The sequence below is a fragment of the Ciconia boyciana genome, chromosome 2 (assembly GCF_034638445.1).
Source record: "Ciconia boyciana chromosome 2, ASM3463844v1, whole genome shotgun sequence".
Lineage (NCBI taxonomy): Eukaryota > Metazoa > Chordata > Aves > Ciconiiformes > Ciconiidae > Ciconia > Ciconia boyciana.
Genome location: NC_132935.1, coordinates 103,167,602 through 103,185,029, shown reverse-complemented (window position 1 = coordinate 103,185,029; position 17,428 = coordinate 103,167,602). Strand labels below are relative to the sequence as shown.

At 44.2% G+C, this 17,428-nt stretch overlaps 1 protein-coding gene across 2 annotated transcripts; it reads right to left on the bottom strand.

Moving 5' to 3' along the window:
* Positions 1-2,064: 2,064 nt before the first annotated feature.
* On the bottom strand, positions 2,065-16,616 carry PDIA4 (protein disulfide isomerase family A member 4). Of its 2 annotated transcripts, none has more exons than XM_072853389.1 (10): positions 16,152-16,616; positions 10,824-10,995; positions 8,872-9,077; positions 7,044-7,182; positions 6,324-6,529; positions 5,489-5,647; positions 4,187-4,338; positions 3,633-3,792; positions 3,305-3,538; positions 2,065-2,741 (listed from the first exon to the last, which is right to left on the bottom strand). In XM_072853389.1, the coding sequence occupies exons 1-10, from the start codon at positions 16,252-16,254 to the stop codon at positions 2,326-2,328; spliced, it is 1,947 nt and encodes a 648-aa protein (XP_072709490.1). In that variant the 5' UTR covers positions 16,255-16,616; the 3' UTR covers positions 2,065-2,325. The 2 variants fall into 2 exon arrangements, with proteins under 2 accessions (XP_072709490.1, XP_072709491.1); XM_072853390.1 differs by having other exon boundaries at positions 3,633-3,789; positions 16,152-16,615.
* Between the last annotated feature and the right edge of the window lie 812 nt (positions 16,617-17,428).

Sequence of the window (17,428 nt, the reverse complement as noted above, 5' to 3'; positions counted from 1 at the left end):
AGGGACTTTTCACCCTCCCTTCTACATGTTCCATATTTATCCACATCCTCCTGTTGGTTAGACAACACCTGTTTTGGAATAAATCCCTGCAAGCCTCCAACTAATAAGCAGGAGCAATTTAGTTCCCTGCAATATTACACAAGGTATTTGCTTAGAGATAGAAAGTGAGCTATGTTTAAGAACTGATTTTAAAAGTCTGTGCCTACTTCTTTGAAGAACTGAGTTGATCTCAACTAGCAGACAGGACAGAACTTGCTACTTGACTTATGTATACTTTCTAAAGCTGAAAAAAGTCACCTCTAATGTAAGCTGGTGCTCAGCTAAGTCTGATCTCAGTCCTGTTGCCTATGCACAGACATTTAATCACAGATCACAGCCTTTGAAGGCTCTACAGAAAAGCTGCAAACAGAAATGGCAAGTGATGGGAAAATAGTGTGCTTGGTAAGAGTCTTGTAGGTGAAATATTGCCTAAGCTGAACACATATCTGTACATTTAAAAGTCAGTACAGAAAAAGCCTTCTAATATGAAAAGGAGATTGACAATGCCAGGGCCTGAAGTGAACTATTACACTGCTTTAACACAAAGCAGCAATTGAGATCTGATCCTGAACAGTTGCTTAGCACTTCCTAGCTTTTGCTTATAAACAACAGGAGCTGAATGGTATTCAAGCCATTCACCCCAATTCACCAAACACCCCAGCCATTCACCAAATAACCCAGCACTCCATGGAGATTTGATACTGTCCCCTTCTTTCACAATCTGCTAGTGAGCTTTGTTCACTAGCTTCAGATAAATTGTTAAGAGAAAGCCTTCATGCAGTCACATACACCTCTCAAGAACAATTAAATAATAACCTAGACAGCAAAGCATGTCTAACAGTCAGTGGGGAACAGTCCTCTTAAGACAGCAGGGAAGCACATCCCTTCAACAGTGATGCAAAGTGCAGTAGGAAAGGATAAGGATTACGTACCCCCTTGGCAGGCCCTTTTGGGCCCTTAGACTATACCGTAACAGCCCCCTCCTGGACATGAGTTTACCCTTGCTACACAGAAGACTGCATATCCCCAGAAGAAAAGAGACTGGGTGGTGGTTTTAGATTTGCACACCCTCCAAAAAGTTGAAAACTAATGCAACAAGAAAACGCTAAAGGAAGACTGATGATATTTGTCTTTTGCAAGACAGAAAAGAGTGCTGCTAGGAGAGATGCACTACCCAGAACATGAAATATGTATCAAAGCTGCCTCAGTGACACTCAAGTTGCACACACCACAGCATCACAGCTCTGAGTATAGGCAGACAGTGCTTCTGGAGTATGTAAGTCTGCCGCCCCAACACGTCCCATAAATTTATGGACGTATCTAAAGTGGGACATTCAAGATCAAAATCCACTTTTAAACACACATACTGCCAAGTGGAGCATTGAGTAGATGTGATCATCCTTTGTACCTGCAGTAACTGCCACAGGAATGAAGTCCATCAGAAGGTCTCAGTCTGCTTCCCCAAAGAAGAATCACTACCAAACACTTTCCTCTCTGCAAAAGGAAAGGAAACAGTAACACAGATCTGATACCAGAATCCAAGCATTACCACCCACTAGATGCTCTTTCTACTACACTCCAATTACTCCAAAATATACTTAGGAAGACTAAGATATAAATGGGTCAACATGGACTAGTAGAGAGGTAAATTAGAAAAACTTGCTATTTTAGCATCACCCTCTCTACAGAGGGGCACAAAGCAAAAGCAGACAGGGCTAGAGCACATTTAGTTAGCAAGTCACTGTGTCTTATCTCAATAGGACTGAATAATTCATCCACACTTTAGAAAACCTCCATTCTTACCCTCAGCAATGAATACAGTGATATAGTCACATGAATAGGTATACAGAAACGTAACAGAAGAGAGATTGGCTCAAAACACCCTTCCCCCCAGTAACCATACCAACAAATAAGAGAAAGAAATCTGTTTGGCAGAGGCATTTGGTTCTCCTTCTCTTTTTGGTAACATCTTTTAACTTAAAAAAACACAAACAAACCCACAACAGTTGCATTGGAGTCAAAGAATCAAGCTTAAGATAGTCACAAAAAATAAAGGATGTATTTTCTCCAAAGATCAAAACCATAACTAGCGTAAAGACATTCATCTCAGAGAAGAAGTTCAGTGTCCAGAAAAACTTCTGCCATATAAAAAAAGATACTGCAATTGCTTTACTGCTCAAGAATTTCCTTGCTCAAACTGCTTAATTCTTCTCTCACAAAGTTTTGTCAGTAACTTGCTTTTAACTACAATGTACAAACAATTTTTCTTCACCACCCTCATCTTATCTAAAGCTCTTCTTTTGTTCTGGAGAGTTTTGTTGCATGCTCCTCTATAAATTTGCTCAAATGCTCTAAATCTCTGTCCCCGCCTTCAAATTTAATAGGGTTGTTCTTCTTGTCCCTCGGAGCAAAGTAGATAGTGGGGAATCCCTCCACTTTGTAGCGGTCACTCGTCACGTCGTTGGCAGTAGCATCCATCTTGGCTATGACTAGATTTTTCTCATTCTTGTATTTTTTGCCTAGCTCAGTATACACTGGTTCTAGTTTCTTGCAGTGTCCACACCATGGGGCATAGAACTCTATGAGAACATCATTCTTTGGATCCATTACTATGGTATCAAAAGTTTTACCCACTACCACTTTCACAGGCCCTTTGTTATTTTTTGGCACTGGCTGGGACTTCACAATAGGCTTCAGTTTTCCTAGAAGGAAGCAAAAGACATACCATTGTTAGAATACAGGAAGAACAGTCCTTACTATCTCCCCCAAGAAAGGGCAGAAGTACATCCTCCCACCAGGGAAAAGCACTGCACCAGCAAAGGAACTTACCCCTGCATGAAACATAAGCTAGCTTGCTAGTGACCTCTTAGCACAATAACCTTGTGAAATATGGGCAACAATTTGTTTCACAATTCCCTAGAACCTTTCTCCCTCTTTTTATGGCTGTCCATCCACAATGTATTAGATAGTGATTTATTATACTAGTCCCAAATACAAATGATCAGCTCAGACTTCAAAGCTGCAAGAACATTTTAGGCTTGCCAAACATGCTCAGTTTTAGAATATAGCTAGATGCCACAGCATAGTCCAAGCACAAAGTTACTGAACTGAGATAAAGAAAGGCAAGGAACATCCAAAAGCTTTAAGCCACAGAGCACTGTAAGGTTGCACGTACAACTTTATTGTAGCCATTGCCTCAGGAAAAAAAGTCTTGCAAGGGGAAACAAAGCAAATGGCTTAGAGAACCCTATTTTAGAAACTGTACCTTTTTTGAATGCCAGCACAAATTGCCTGAGTACATCAGAGTCAAACTCTTCTGGCTCCATGGCATATTTCTTGCCACCTTCATCCAAAATGGCAACATTGACATCCTCTCCACTCTCAAGCAAGCCCAAATCTTTTATTTCAGAAGAATAATCCTCCTCATCAGAAACAGCAAACACGTATTCAGGGAAGTCTTTGGCCACTTCCAGGACTTTACCTCTCCAGTATTGGGTAGCTGAAAAACCAAAACACAATGGGATTAGTAATTTCTAGTTAGTTACTGCTTGCTTCCTCCCAAAGTGGAGGAATGGTAATCTTAGCGAACTTACCAACACGATAGTCGAAACTAAAGTCTACAGAATAATAGACAACCACTAGAGGACGCTTAGCATATCTTTTAGCATCATTGGAAGGCTTGCGATGACCAACTAGAGGCAAAGCATGTTTTAGCACGTGCTCTTTAGTCTCCGATCCATCTGTAGAGTCCTGCTTAAAAAAATTGGGAAAAAAGTTCAGACAAATGGATTTAAGTGGCATTTCTGTTACACACTACTGAAAAATAATATTGATGCATGCATGAATGAGAAAGAGGAGCATGTTATAAACAATGCTGTCACGTATTCTTCAAATCCTTAAGCACTAAAGATAATTTAGTATTCTACCCTTAAACTGAATATTGTAATGGTACTATTTGAATACATAACCTCTGGGTTAATTTCATAAAGCTTTCTCAAACAAAGCAATACAGTTACAGGGGACAAACAGGTTGCCTCAAATATCTAGTGGAGTACTTCCAACAGAAAGATGCCAACTGCTCATATATACAAAGAAAGAGAACCTTCAATTCACACACAAACTTTCTAACTTTGGTTAAGCTACTCACTTTAAGATCCAAAACATGCATCTTGGGCTCATGCTTTGACTGAAATTTTTCTGGCTGCATGACAATCAGTTTTCCTGGAGATGCTTTCAATAGTTTTGCAATCTCGTTGCTGAAGGTGTGATGGAACTTGTAATCTTCCCTTAAACTGTTAGCTGAAAAATTAAGGTTAGAGAGAAGGAAAAGTCATCAGGAAGCAAAGTGACAGCCTCCGACTGAAATTTTGAGACTGCACTGCAGGGAAACTCTCTTCCCATTCTCAGTGGGACATGGAACAACCCAGAGTCTTGGGGAACAGCTCTCATTCAGAGGTGATAAGCATGTGAAAATATGTACAATTTGAGTAGCACTACTTGAATGCTGTTCAACAACCCATCTACTTGATGAGTTATTCTACATATTCAGAAACATTGAACAGCTTCCAAAACATATACAGTGAAACAGTTATTTGTTTATCCGTTTCCTACCTCTTGGCTTCCCCCCAGATAACAGAAAGTAGAGCTGGAAAGGAACTCACAAGGTCACCTAGTCAATCTATTTGCTTTGGGGCAGCCTGGGAAACAGTTCTGTATCTTGCCAAGCTGGAGCAGCCAAATCAGCTCCTAATCCAACTATAAATGACGGCAGCCCCAGAAGCAGGCATAACTGGGGGAAGAAGAATTGTCCACAGTGCTCTCAAGGCTCTGGCAGAAACCAAGCATGGCTGCGAGTGCTTCAATCATGCAAGACAGGGACTGATTAAAAGGACTGAGCACTTCAAGCACTTAGCCTCTTCTGTGTGGTAGCAAATATTGTTAACAGGCCTATCAATGTGTCATGTGAAAGGGGTTAAGAATAAACATTTCCAGGAATGGTCTAGCTAAACTGATCCAGAGGTGGATGATGATTCTTTCTCCAGGCCCCCCCACACCAAACAAGTCTGGCAGAGCTCAGCCCCTGGAACGGTCAGATATGAAAGAGGCAATAGCAGATGGCAAAGCTAGCAAGGCTTTAAGCCAAGAAGTTGCAATTTGTTCCTCAGCTAGGAATTTTCCCTCCTCTCTAGTTCTCATGTTTTTAGGGACACAATACCAAGAGGAGGTATCTCTTGTGACTGGCTGATACTTTAGTTATAGCCTCAAAATCTGGTGTGAGCTTTTTTCTTGAGTACAAGTGGAAGATCACCCTTCAATTTCCTCCTTCTTATTCCTCTCCAACCTCCCCCACTGAACTAAGAGCAGAAATAAAGGATCTCTCCATGCCCAAAGTCCTGGGCAGAATCTCAACAAAACATACGTTTCATTAGTATTTTAAAACATTCTTTACCTGCTTCCTGATAGAGCTGATAGGCTTTGTCATTCTCTCCACTAAAGACACCAATGATGATGACATCATCCCCATCCCTCAGAAATTCCTGTACCTGCTTGGCAGCCTGAATCTGTTTGGATGGAGGACCAGCCTGTTCAATCATGTAGTCGACAATACCTGTGAGACAAACCCATGACCAAAACATTGCTTAGAACATTTATTGAACTGAAAGGTTCAGGCATTCCCTCTACAACATTGTTTAATACCACATTTCCCATGGTCACCTTTCCTTCTGTGCAGCCCTCCCACAATAACTAAAAGACCAAATCAGCAAGACCTCAGTCCAAGTTTTTAAAGCTGCAGTTCTGGATATTCTGTTTCAGGTTGGTTTCAGAAGAGGTGACCATGCACAAGTTCCATGGATATCAACTGATCTTTCAAGTAACCCTCCTTTCTGAAACTCCAGACCCTTCACTGACCCTGCTATGAGCCAAAGTTCTACTTGGATAGTCTTAAGTCTTTCCTCTTATTAAAACCTAATATTAGAGCGCTTTGCCAGCCCTTATGGTGCACTCCAGTGCAATTAAAGGCTGCCCATTTACTCATACTGCCACTGCTTCACCACGTGTATTTAACTTACTTTATATTAAAAGGAGCTTATAGTACCATCATAACATGTTATAAAGATAGAGACAAATTTATACTGCTGGCCTGTGTAGGTATGAGCGCACAGTTTTTCAGGTTTCCCCAACTACCATTGCTATGAATTTAGGAAGTCTGCAAGTCCTATAGATACGTCAAAACATTTGTGGTCAAGCCCTCAGAAAATAAGAAAAAGGAAAAGTTGCAGTACCGTATTTTTCCCGTGGACCATTGTAGTCATAAGGTTTGCCCTTGCGGAAGATTTTCAGAGTTGGGTAGCCAGTAACATCAAACTTCTTTGCGAGCTCAGTTTCAGCAGTGGCATCGACTTTAGCCAGGGAAATAGGAGGTGTGCGCTTGCTGAGCTCCTGGGCAGCCTTCTCATATTCTGGAGCAAGCCTTTTGCAGTGTCCACACCTAGGGAAGGCAAGGGGAGGGCAGTTTTTACAAGCCATGAGTCTTGCTAGCTACCTTCTACCTCTGAAGTGGAAGAGTTAAGTCTTCCAGAATGGAGAAAGTAGAAATGGGGTTATTCAATCCACAGAGGACACTTCAGTCTAGGAAGACTTGTCTCTCCAACCTGAAGCTAGCTCCCCACTACTATAGGTAGTTTCATTTTTAGAGGCCATTTTTAAACTAAGGACCAACTCCCTTTGGTTTTCAGTATCTCTCTACATGTTCTGACATTAGTAAATAAGGAAAATCTTCAGTGAAGTTTTGGAGACCACCCCTTGCTGAGATACAGATCCAGTCTAGTCTTCAAGTGATTTGTAATGCGATCCTAGGTCCAGATTAGAACTAAAGGTACACCAGAGCTACACACACCTGCACAAGGCAAGCCCCTTAAAAGAGGCATAACAGAAAACAGGTTCACCAAGTGTGTTCAGGCCAGCTGTGCTAGGAAAATACAAGTGACTGCCTTCTTGCTTACCATGGAGCATAGAACTCCACCAGGATTATGTCAGCACCATTCACAACGTCGTCAAAATTATCCTGGGTCAATACCAGGGTAGCTTCTGGTGGAGGCGTCCAGCTGGGGTCAGAAACCTCCTTGACTTTGGCCACAATTGCTGAAATACAGTTCAACAGCCCAATTAGCAAGTTTGCATTATCATACCAGTAGCATATCAAATGCAAGAGCTGATATCAAGAATTTAAAATCAGAGTGGCAAGCATGGTCTTGGACCAAAGCTTACTGTGCTGGTTTTGGCTGGGATAGTTAATTTTCTTTATAGTAGCTAGTATGGGCCTGTGTTTTGGATTTGTGCTGAAAACAGTGTTGATAACACAAAGATGTTTCAGTTGTTGCTAAGTAGAGCTTACACTAAATCAAGGACTTTTCAGCTTCCCATGCTCTGTCAGGTACACAAGAAGTTGGGAGGGGACACAGCTGGGACAGTGGACCCCAACTGACCAAAGGGCTATCCCATACCATATGACATCATGCTCAGCATATAAAGCTGGGAGAAGAAGGAAGGGGAGGACATTAGGAGTGATGGCATTTGTCTTCCCAAGTAACCGTTATGTGTGATGGAGCCCTGCTTTCCTGGAGATGGCTGAACACCTGCCTGCCCATGGGAAGTAGCGAATGAATTCCTTGCTTTGCTTTGCTTGTGTGTGTGGCTTTTGATTTACCTATTAAACTGTCTTTATCTCAACCCACAAGTTTTCTCACTTTTACTCTTCTGATTCTCTCCCCCATCCCACTGGGGGGGAGGGTGAGCGAGCAGCTGTGTGGTGCTTAGTTGCCGGATAGGGTTAAACCACAACACTTACATGTCAAGCTTACACAAGAACACTTTCTTAATCAAGCTCCTTTATGCTTTACTTCATTGTTGGTATTGCCAAGAAGGTCTTCTCTTAACCCCATAGAGCATCTTTCTTATGCAGAGCACAGATGTGTACTTTGCAGTACTGCAGCACATGAATTCCATCTCAAATTCCATTCATCTTGCATGTCCAAAAGAAGGGCAATGCAGCTGGTGAAGGGTCTAGAGCACAAGCCTTATGAGGAGCAGCTGAGGGAACTGGGGTTGTTTGGCCTGGAGAAAAGGAGGCTGAGGGGAGACCTTACTGCTCTCTACAACTACCTGAAAGGAGGTTGTAGAGCGGTGGGGGTCGGTCTCTTCTTCCAAGTAACTAGTGATAGGACGAGACGAAATGGCCTCAAGTTGCGCCAGGGGAGATTTAGATTGCATCTTAGGAAATTTTACTTCACTGAAAGGGTGGTAAAGCATTGGAACAGGCTGCCCAGGGAAGTGGTTGAGTCGCCATCCTGGAGGTATTTAAAAGATGTTTGGATGAGGTGCTTAGGGACACGGTGTAGTGGTGGACTTGGTAGCGTTAGGTTTACGGTTGGACTCTATGATCTTAAAGGTCTTTTCCAACCTATACAATTTTGTGATTCAGAACAGACTGAAAAAGTACTTTTCCCCTCTGAAGTTGGACACATTAATTAAGCAAGAAACAAGTGGTTTTATATACAGATCAGATGGTTCTTATTTGCTGATCCTTCACCAAGCATGAGACTACCTCCTCTTCTAGTCAAGTCATATTTCTAGAAACCTTCCATCAGTAACAGCACTACCCACTACCTGCAATATTGTCCTTGAGCATGCAGCCAATTGAGAAGACAGGCAAAATTTCAGCCTTAAGATCAAGTAACTTGAGATCAAAGTCCTTCAAAACAGTCACATTAAGAAGCAAGACCATATACATCTTTGCTTTCTTACAGAGAATTGCAAAGGACTAGTGCTTACCATCTTCTGTCCGAGAACCGTCATAGTCAACAGGTTGGCCTTTTTTCAGGATTTTGATGGTTGGGTAGCCACTGACATCAAAACGACTTGCTAGTGAAGTAGCTGCAGTAGCATCTACTTTGGCAACTGGAATAGGAGGGTCATTTTCCTTCAGAGTTTTGGCTATCTTTTCATATTCAGGAGCAAATTGCTTGCAATGTCCGCACCTGTCAGAGAAAGACACAAGTAGATATATAAGTGTACAACAGACCCACAAGGATATTTTGCTATTCTGCATTTCCAGGATGCCTTCTGACGGATGTTCACAACATCAACATAAGCATGTTTGTCTTGCTATGTTTTCAGATCATGGAGAGGTAGAGAGTAACTGTAGCTAATGTGCTGTTTGTTCAAATCCCAACAATTTTTTTTTTCATTCAAAAGGCAACACATTTCCATACATGTTTTATAAAGCCATTGTAAAAAAAAAATTAACAAGTCCTTTTAAAACAAAATTGCAAACCTTGTACCATGCTTCTCCTTCCTCCCTGGCCCCCCAAATATGGTCTCATTCAGACCAGCTTCTCCGTAATCTAGGTTCATCTTCTCTACTCAGCATTCTAAATTCAACTAAAGGGAAAAATGAATCAGTACTTAAGTTGGCTTTATGAAATCTCACACCCACCACGGTATTGCAGCACCTGTTCTCTCTCTGGCGACACCAGAACTCTTTGGGAAGAACAGAGGCTCCTGATGCAAAAGGTGGATATCAGCATAAGAAAAGCTGAATATAGCTTGACGAGCTGAAGACGAAACCAGGAAAATGAAGAAAAAAAGAGGGAAAGTCGTGTGTAGCAGACAGCCTGTACTCCTTAGCCTCTCAACTGGCAGGAGAGGGAGTAGAAAAAAAAGAAAAGTGTTTAGTCTGCAATGACCACACATCTTTCTGCTCGGATAAATTAAGCTTCATGTTCAATTTTCATGCAGGCAAACTACAGCTGCAGAAATAGTACCTACAGCCAAGCAGGGATGGGATTCTCTGTAATGAGAATGGCATTAGTTAAAATGCAACTCCACCCCAAGCAAGATCGTATTGTCCCCTCTATTCAAAGACTAGAAAAGGGCAAACGAGTAAGTCGTCTTTATATCACTAAGCCACAAAGGAAGAGAGGTTCTGGCTGCAACACTAACTTAACAACTTGACTGCAAATATATTCTACTCTTGTTTTTCCCCACTAACCATCCCTATTATTTTTGTCCATAAGAATGGAAGAGAAGATACAACTGAGACAAAGAAGTTAGGCCAGAATGTATGCAGGTAAATCCATTGTAGCTCCCCTGAGCACAGTCGTGTTACTCTGTGTACCCTGGTATGCCAGCAGAATTATCATTATTAGGTAGATATACGAGGCACTGTTTAAATATGAACAAGCTATGTCCTTACTCACACCACACGCTTCTGGCAAGGACAGAGATTTGAACTGGAGAAGGAAAACCTTCTAGCAATTCCCCTGCTAGGGAAACCTCCTCCATTCCTCCACCTAGACGAGCAAGTGCACAAGTTCTCAGTGGGCCAGCACAAGTACACGATAGCAGGTTGCAAGACCACGCTGCCTGACTTTTCTGGGGCTCACTGGGACTGTCTCTGTTCCCTGACAGGCATAGAGCACGTATGGAACCAGGGCTGTGCTTCCCTTGGCATGCGATCCCTCAGCATGACCCACATCTGTGGAGAAAGAGCAGGCTGTTGTCTGCACATGGTACAGGGGCAGGGAAAAGGGCACTTCCCACCACCAGAACCATCGCCTACCCTGGACTATAGCAGAGTCCAGTGCTTCTCCTGCACGCAGCTATTCCTACATCATCTTTAAAATTGCAACCCAAGCTCACTTTTTAGGAGTGTGTCCTTCAGAGAAGCCCCCGACAGCCACCCCATCCTGCACATAAGGAGGTACCGCAGGCTGTGAACCCACCACGGTGCATAGAACTCCAGCAGCACAGTGTCCTTGTCTGCGGTAAAGGTGTCAAAGTTTGCATCATTCAAGACTAATACACCATTTTCTTCTTTAACTTCAGAATCATCATCATCTTCATCATCTTCCTCCTCATCATCACTGTCATCATCAGCTTCTTTTGTAACAGATTCTGGAAAAGTGAAAGTAAAAATGCAATACAGATTAGACTGTGTCAAGTTTAACATTAAAATAACACTACCAGGTCAAAGAAGGATTAAGTATATCCTGTAGTTAAAAAAAGCATCAACACAGGTTAGTTCCTGCTTCACATACGACTGCTACCTCAGTTTGCAAAGAGCTTGGACTCTGATGTTTGACCAGTCCCATTTCATTTCTGTCCACACTATGCCAGCTAACAATATCAGTATTTCAGTGAAGTGTCAACATGTATTTCGCTCTTCAGGGCAAACTAACAAAATGGACACAACAAGAATTAATGCAGACCTATGTGACAGTCACTACCAAGGTCCATCGGGTATCCTGTTGAAATGTGGGAAGCGAGGCACCAGACATGTTTTGTTGGGCAAGAAGGGCACATAGATGATACCTGAATTCAAACAGAAGCCCTCCATCATGCAGCAAAACAGCTGTCCTTCAAGTGCAGCAACTTGTGGTTGGAAAAATTAGGTATCTTGTACCAAAAAAGCAGATGTTATCTGTCCCCAATGCTTTCCTTGTACCCTTACTCACTACACCTGTAATATCACAACTGCTATGCTCTGCCTGTCTGAAGGTCTAATAAGCAGACAGGCTTGCTATAAACTCAAATGCTATCATTTCACTACCACCAAGGTGGTTTAGAGGCAGTGCTTCAAAATTATGCTTCTGTTCCTGACTGCTCAATCCCACCCCTGCCACCTCAATATATCTTGCTTTCAGTTAAAGCAATGTTTCAGATCTGCACTTCATTGAAGAGGTTTTCCATCCACAGGAGCATCACTCTGCTCTGAATCAGCATCAGGCTGCAGAGTTAGTATAAAATCAAATAAGTAAGTGACTATCACAGAAGTCCCGTCTAAACCCATTCCCATGCACTTGGCAGATACAAGGAACTCTTCTGAAATAAATGGAGTGAAAACTTATTTCAAGAACTTTTGGGGAGGCCTTTGATTTAAGGATACCAAAACCGCTAGTCCAGAACAGGCCTTTCAAGTAGAAAGCAGATTTGCTAAATTACCAAAGTAAAGTTAGCATATGAAATCTGAAGCCAGGACATTTCAACTGGTTCAATCTTTGTTGGCCTGGAATTTGAGATGGTTTCTTTAACATTTGATCTTTCACATGTTCCTTTAAACTTTTTTTTTTTAAACTGCTATCATTCAAGGGAAGCAGACCTTTCTGAATGACTTTAAAGGCATTTCAGTCACAGAACAAGTCATGACAATACATAATCCCAAATGAAAACTGTACAACAATGAAGCTAAGGCCCTTTCAACCACTGGGAGTTCCAGGATTTAAAAAAAAAAAAAAAAGAGAGATATTAAGGTTTCTTGTTCAAAACTATTCTCTACTTAACTTTAATTGGCTTTTGACTAAACTGACAAGAGTGACTGCAGTAGGACAGCAAACCATGTACATGTAAGTTACTTATTCAGGACAAGAACTCTGAAAATGCTCTGATTTCACCTGGAATTTGAAAGTCAAGAATGATAAATATGTAGTATCCAGGTATGAAAAACTGATTAAAACCAAAACCCTCTATTCTCAGACCAACAGCAGACAACAGGAACAAGCTCACTGTGGACATAATTATGATGTTGAATTGCAATAGCCATTTTTCTGTTAGAAGAAGGTATTAAAAAAATAAGTCTATATGCTCTCATAAAACAATATGTGCCCCTGGAGAGAACGCATTAATTTTAATTAGAACCCAACTTTATATACCACCAAAACATTAAAGCTTCTGATAAGGAGAGAGCTCACACGAGATCATTTATCACACAACAGTAGTCACATGGATTAAGTTTCTTTAATAACTATTACTGTTTCATCTGATCTATGAAGCAGCTAAAAGCACTATTTGCAAGCGGACAATGCCTCCTGTGTTGCTGCCTCTGAGCACTTGCAGTGAAAGGGCTGAACTGTCAAACACCCTTCAAGTGAATCTACGGCAGTCATGTACCTATAGGACTGCACTGGTGAAAAAGCTAGTTTTCAGGGGGTTTCAGCAGTCAAAAATTCTGCTTACATGTGTGCCCAGTTTTGAGGACTATGTTTCACCGCAGGGTGTTCGTGGTTGGTCTATGCCTGAATTCCCAGTGAGTTGTGCAATGCTCATCGCTTTTCCAAGCAAATCACTTCAGACCTGATTTTTCCTGACGCAAGAGAATTTGAGCAAAACTAGTCAGCCAGTTCTGCTCATGCATCTCTGAAACGAACTGCCAGGCTGCGACTCTCATTCCTGCTTACTACGCTAACTACCCGCCCCCAACAGAGAAAAAGACCACCACAGCTACTGTGGCATAGGCTCATGGTTTAGAAAGCTGAGAACAAAGCATCACGTACAAAAACATCCTGCACAAGTGGAAAATGTTACCACTAGATCTAACATCCATCACTGAAATAATTTTGTATTTTCACTGCAAGCATCTGTGTAGCCTGCCATCATAAAACTTCCTTGACAGTGATGCATTGCCACGGGCATTATAGACACCCACTTCCTTCTCCTTGGAGATGGAGGCAGCACAGTAGCATATAACAGCAGGACTCCAGCTTTTCCCAACTGGCTTATGGAGGGCATGCATTTAAAAAAAATAGTTAACCACACCTAAAAATTGGTCCTTAAGAGTGCGGACTCACCCTCTGTAGTCTGTAGCTTCATGAATACCTAGGGTTATCATAGCTACCTCTAATGTCCCCTTTAGTGTTGGGACTGAAAGACCTGCTTCAAGGACCTCATTGAGTACGGGAGAGGTAAGCTGGACTTCTTTCATTAAGAGCAAGAAACTTTCCTTTGCATTAATGATTTACAATTTGAATAGAACAGACACAGAATGAGTCTAACTGTGACACCTGAAATGGCAAAAGTAGTAATAAATTTTTGCATAAGACAGCTCATGAAAATAAAATAGCTGCACCCAAACTGAAGTGTCTTTGTTTCTTAAAGCTATTTGAAAAGCAGGTGGATGAACAAACAAGTGACAGCTGTGGCTAAAACCTGCCCTCCAGTAAAATACAGACTACTCCCTTTTACTCCAACAAAGCATTTCCACAAATTTCAACACATTATTACACAAGTCAAAAAACATGATGAAGATGACACTCATTTTAAGACTTCAGGCACATGATGCTGGCTGGGAGGCCTTCTTCAGGAAGACAGCTACTCTAACCAAAATCAATTCTTACAGTAACTTCACTGAACTTTCAGCATTTATTGGAAGTCTGGCCTAGTAACTTCTTCTTAAGTAAGGTGAATCCCGCATGAAAAAGCCACATCCAGACATCAATGACTTCTGGATTCTGCCTGAAAGCTTCCTTTTGAAGAGGGCACTGCAGTGTCTGTTTCTCAATTGGAGTAGCTCGGTTTTCAGAAACACAGAAGTCAAGGCTTATAATCTGTTGCCACGGCATTCAAAAGGCTTTTTAACGAAAGCAATTTTCCTCATTCTTTTCTGTAGTGGATCTTCTACATGATCCCTCCTTTTCCTTCATCAGGATGCAAAGGGTGTAACAGTCATGACCTAGGCTAACCTTGCTGCGAGCGTATTTGCCTCACTGCCCTAGTCAAACTTCACTTCCAAAACCATACAGTGCAACAAGCCTTGTTTCATCTAAATTTTTCATCTTCTGAACAATCAATTTACATAAGGTTACTCGCTTGTTGCGAAGTAAATTTGTTCCACTTCACACAGGTATGCATTTCAAGGGCAAAAATAGAAATCCCTAACTACATGCATTTTTAAAGCAAAGGCTTGGTAAAGCATAGTTAATGATTTATATACAATTTTGAGATACACAATAGAAATAAGAAAATGCAATGGATTAGTCTTCAACTTGCACACAGAAGGAAATACTTTAATCACTGTGCATCTTTGATCCCGAGAACTCATATAATGAGAAGAACAGTACACATGGGAAACACTGATGAGAGCCTGGCCCATGAGAAGCTGAGCTACTGCTGTCAGCCACAGGACCCAGGCTCCACTGTAACATCACAGGTGTTACTTCACCATTTGAAGGCAGTAGGGGAAATCAGTACTGGGCTTTGCCACAGGCTGCAAAGCGATGACAACCAAGTGTTCCAGCTAAAAGCAGAGAAAGAGACATAATACAGAATCTTCCTGTGAAGCTCTTTTTTTTTTTTTAATTCTAAGCTGAAATACTTGTATCTCCTTACTGCAGATGCTATATCCTATAAAAAAATCTTTTGATCTTTATCCCACAGATCACACCGTTGGTCACAGACATAAGGTACCCGACATAAATGCATTTCTTCAAGTTTCAGTGCCTGTTCACTGAGCAAGAGTTTGCAGAACAGGAGTGCAGGAGGTCATCCATAATCTGGTCTCCCTGAACGCCCTCTAATACTTAACATATAGCAGTGTTAATGCAGAAAATACAAAAGATGTAGGATTTCTCAAAATCCATGTGAAAGATGCTTAAAAACAAAGAAGTGCCTTCAAATGCCTGCCTCCTACATACAGGTGCTAAACTTTGTAAGTCAGAGCAGCTTTGTTTCAGCTAATTTTGGAAAAAAGAAGACAGGCATCAACGAAATTCAACGACAATGGGAAGAAACACCAAGAAACTAGCAACACACGGGCTTCCTTCTGGGAAAAAATAAACAATCAGTTCGAAACACAGAGAATGCACAGATCCCCTGAACTAAGGGATAAAGAAAAGAGTGCTCCGTCAGATAATGAAATTGCAAATTCACTGGTCATTTAAAAGTCAGGAATTGCCAACATGGCTAATTACTAGCTTTTAATTCCGTGTTTAGAAGAGGCGAGGCAGAGCTGCCACAGAGCGAAGGAGAAACGAACAGCGTTGTGACAAGCAGGCTCTCCGAGACATCAGTGCCTTCACGGAGGGGAATCAGCGCCCTGCCACCGCCGGCTCAGCCCAGAGGCCTGCGTGAGCAGCCGGCCGCGGCCCGCCAGCCCGGCCCCTGCGGCGCCTCGCAGGGCCCGGGCTCCCCGCAACGCCCAGCGCCGGGGCCAGGCACCCGCGTCTCGCGGGGGGAGCCAGGCCGCGCACCGGAGGCCGCGGCACCCACGAGCCCAACGGTCGCCGACGCCAGCCCGTTCCCCACCTCACCCGCGCTCACGCCCAGCCCCCCGCATTCACCTCCGCCGTCGTCGTCCTCCTCGGCCGCCGCGCCCCGCGCCAGGAGGGCGATCTGGGCCAGCCCCAGCAGCAGCACCAGCACCCACAGCCCGCTCGGCCTCATCCCGCCGCCGCCGCTCCGCTCCGCGCCCCGCTCCGGCCCGCACGGCCCGCCGCGCCCCTCACGGGACGCCGCGCCCCCTGATTGGCTGCTGCCCTGCGACGCGCGCGGCGCGGCCGCCAATCGCCTCGCGCGCCCCTCCGAAGCGGCTCCTCGCGCAAGGCCCGGGCGCGCGTTACGAGGGGCTCGAGCACGGCGTCCCCAGCGCCCCCGGCTCCCCAGCAGCTGCCACTGGCGCCGCTCCGGGCTGCGCGCTTCGCCGCGGCGGGAGACGAGCGCGAGCGACCGAAGCAGAGGGCGTGCGCGCCTCCGTGCGCAAAATTAGACGCTTGCTCTGAGTTGCCTCTACCCCATTGGCTGTCCGGGGGCCACCAACCGCCGGCTGACACGCGTTTCAGGCGCAGCCGCCCTGGGAGCGGGGGGCGGTGGCGAGGCGGGAGGGAGGCGGCGCTCCCGCCCCCGCCCCCAAGGGCAAGAAGCCACATCGCCCTTCGTGATTGGCGGGCTGCCGCCAGGGGGCGGGCGGAATGCGGGGCGGGGGAAGGGGCGGGGCGTGGGGGGCGGTGCCAGCGGCCAGCGGCAGCCTGTGAGGACGCGCCGCGGTCGCGGGGCGGGGCTTCCCCCTCGCGCGGGCGTGGCGTGGCGTCGGTCTGCCATTGGAGGCGGGGGAAGGGGGGCGGTGCGTGGGGTCGCCTTCCGTCAGGCGCCCGGTGAGGGGTCCTGGGGCGGGCACTTGGCGCCGAAGCCGCCACCCGCCGTCGTTGGGGTTCTCGGTGGCAGAGGCTCCAAAGTTGTACTTATTTAAGTAACTTATTGCCGTTTATCTGAAGTGTTTGACAGTGCCGTTGCGCTTGGGGGCTCCCCTAGCCCTGCCGTAGGTCTCAGGGGGATCGGGCGCAGCAAGTTCATCTGTAATGCCGTAATTAACGACTGTAAGCAAAGGTGTAACAGGCCTTGGGCAGAGTGAGGGCGCACACTGCCGCCTGTCTGAATGTCTTATGCTTAACTTCTGTACTTCCAAAAAGCTGTGGTGAAATTGGAGTCGTTTATCTAGGTTGTAAGAGCAGGAATTTGCCGAGTCAGGTTTTTCCAAGTGTGTCGGTCTCCTATTCTTCAACAAACGCACAAACACGAGCAGGCCTTGGGATAGTTGACTCTCCCCTTCTCCTTCCCAACA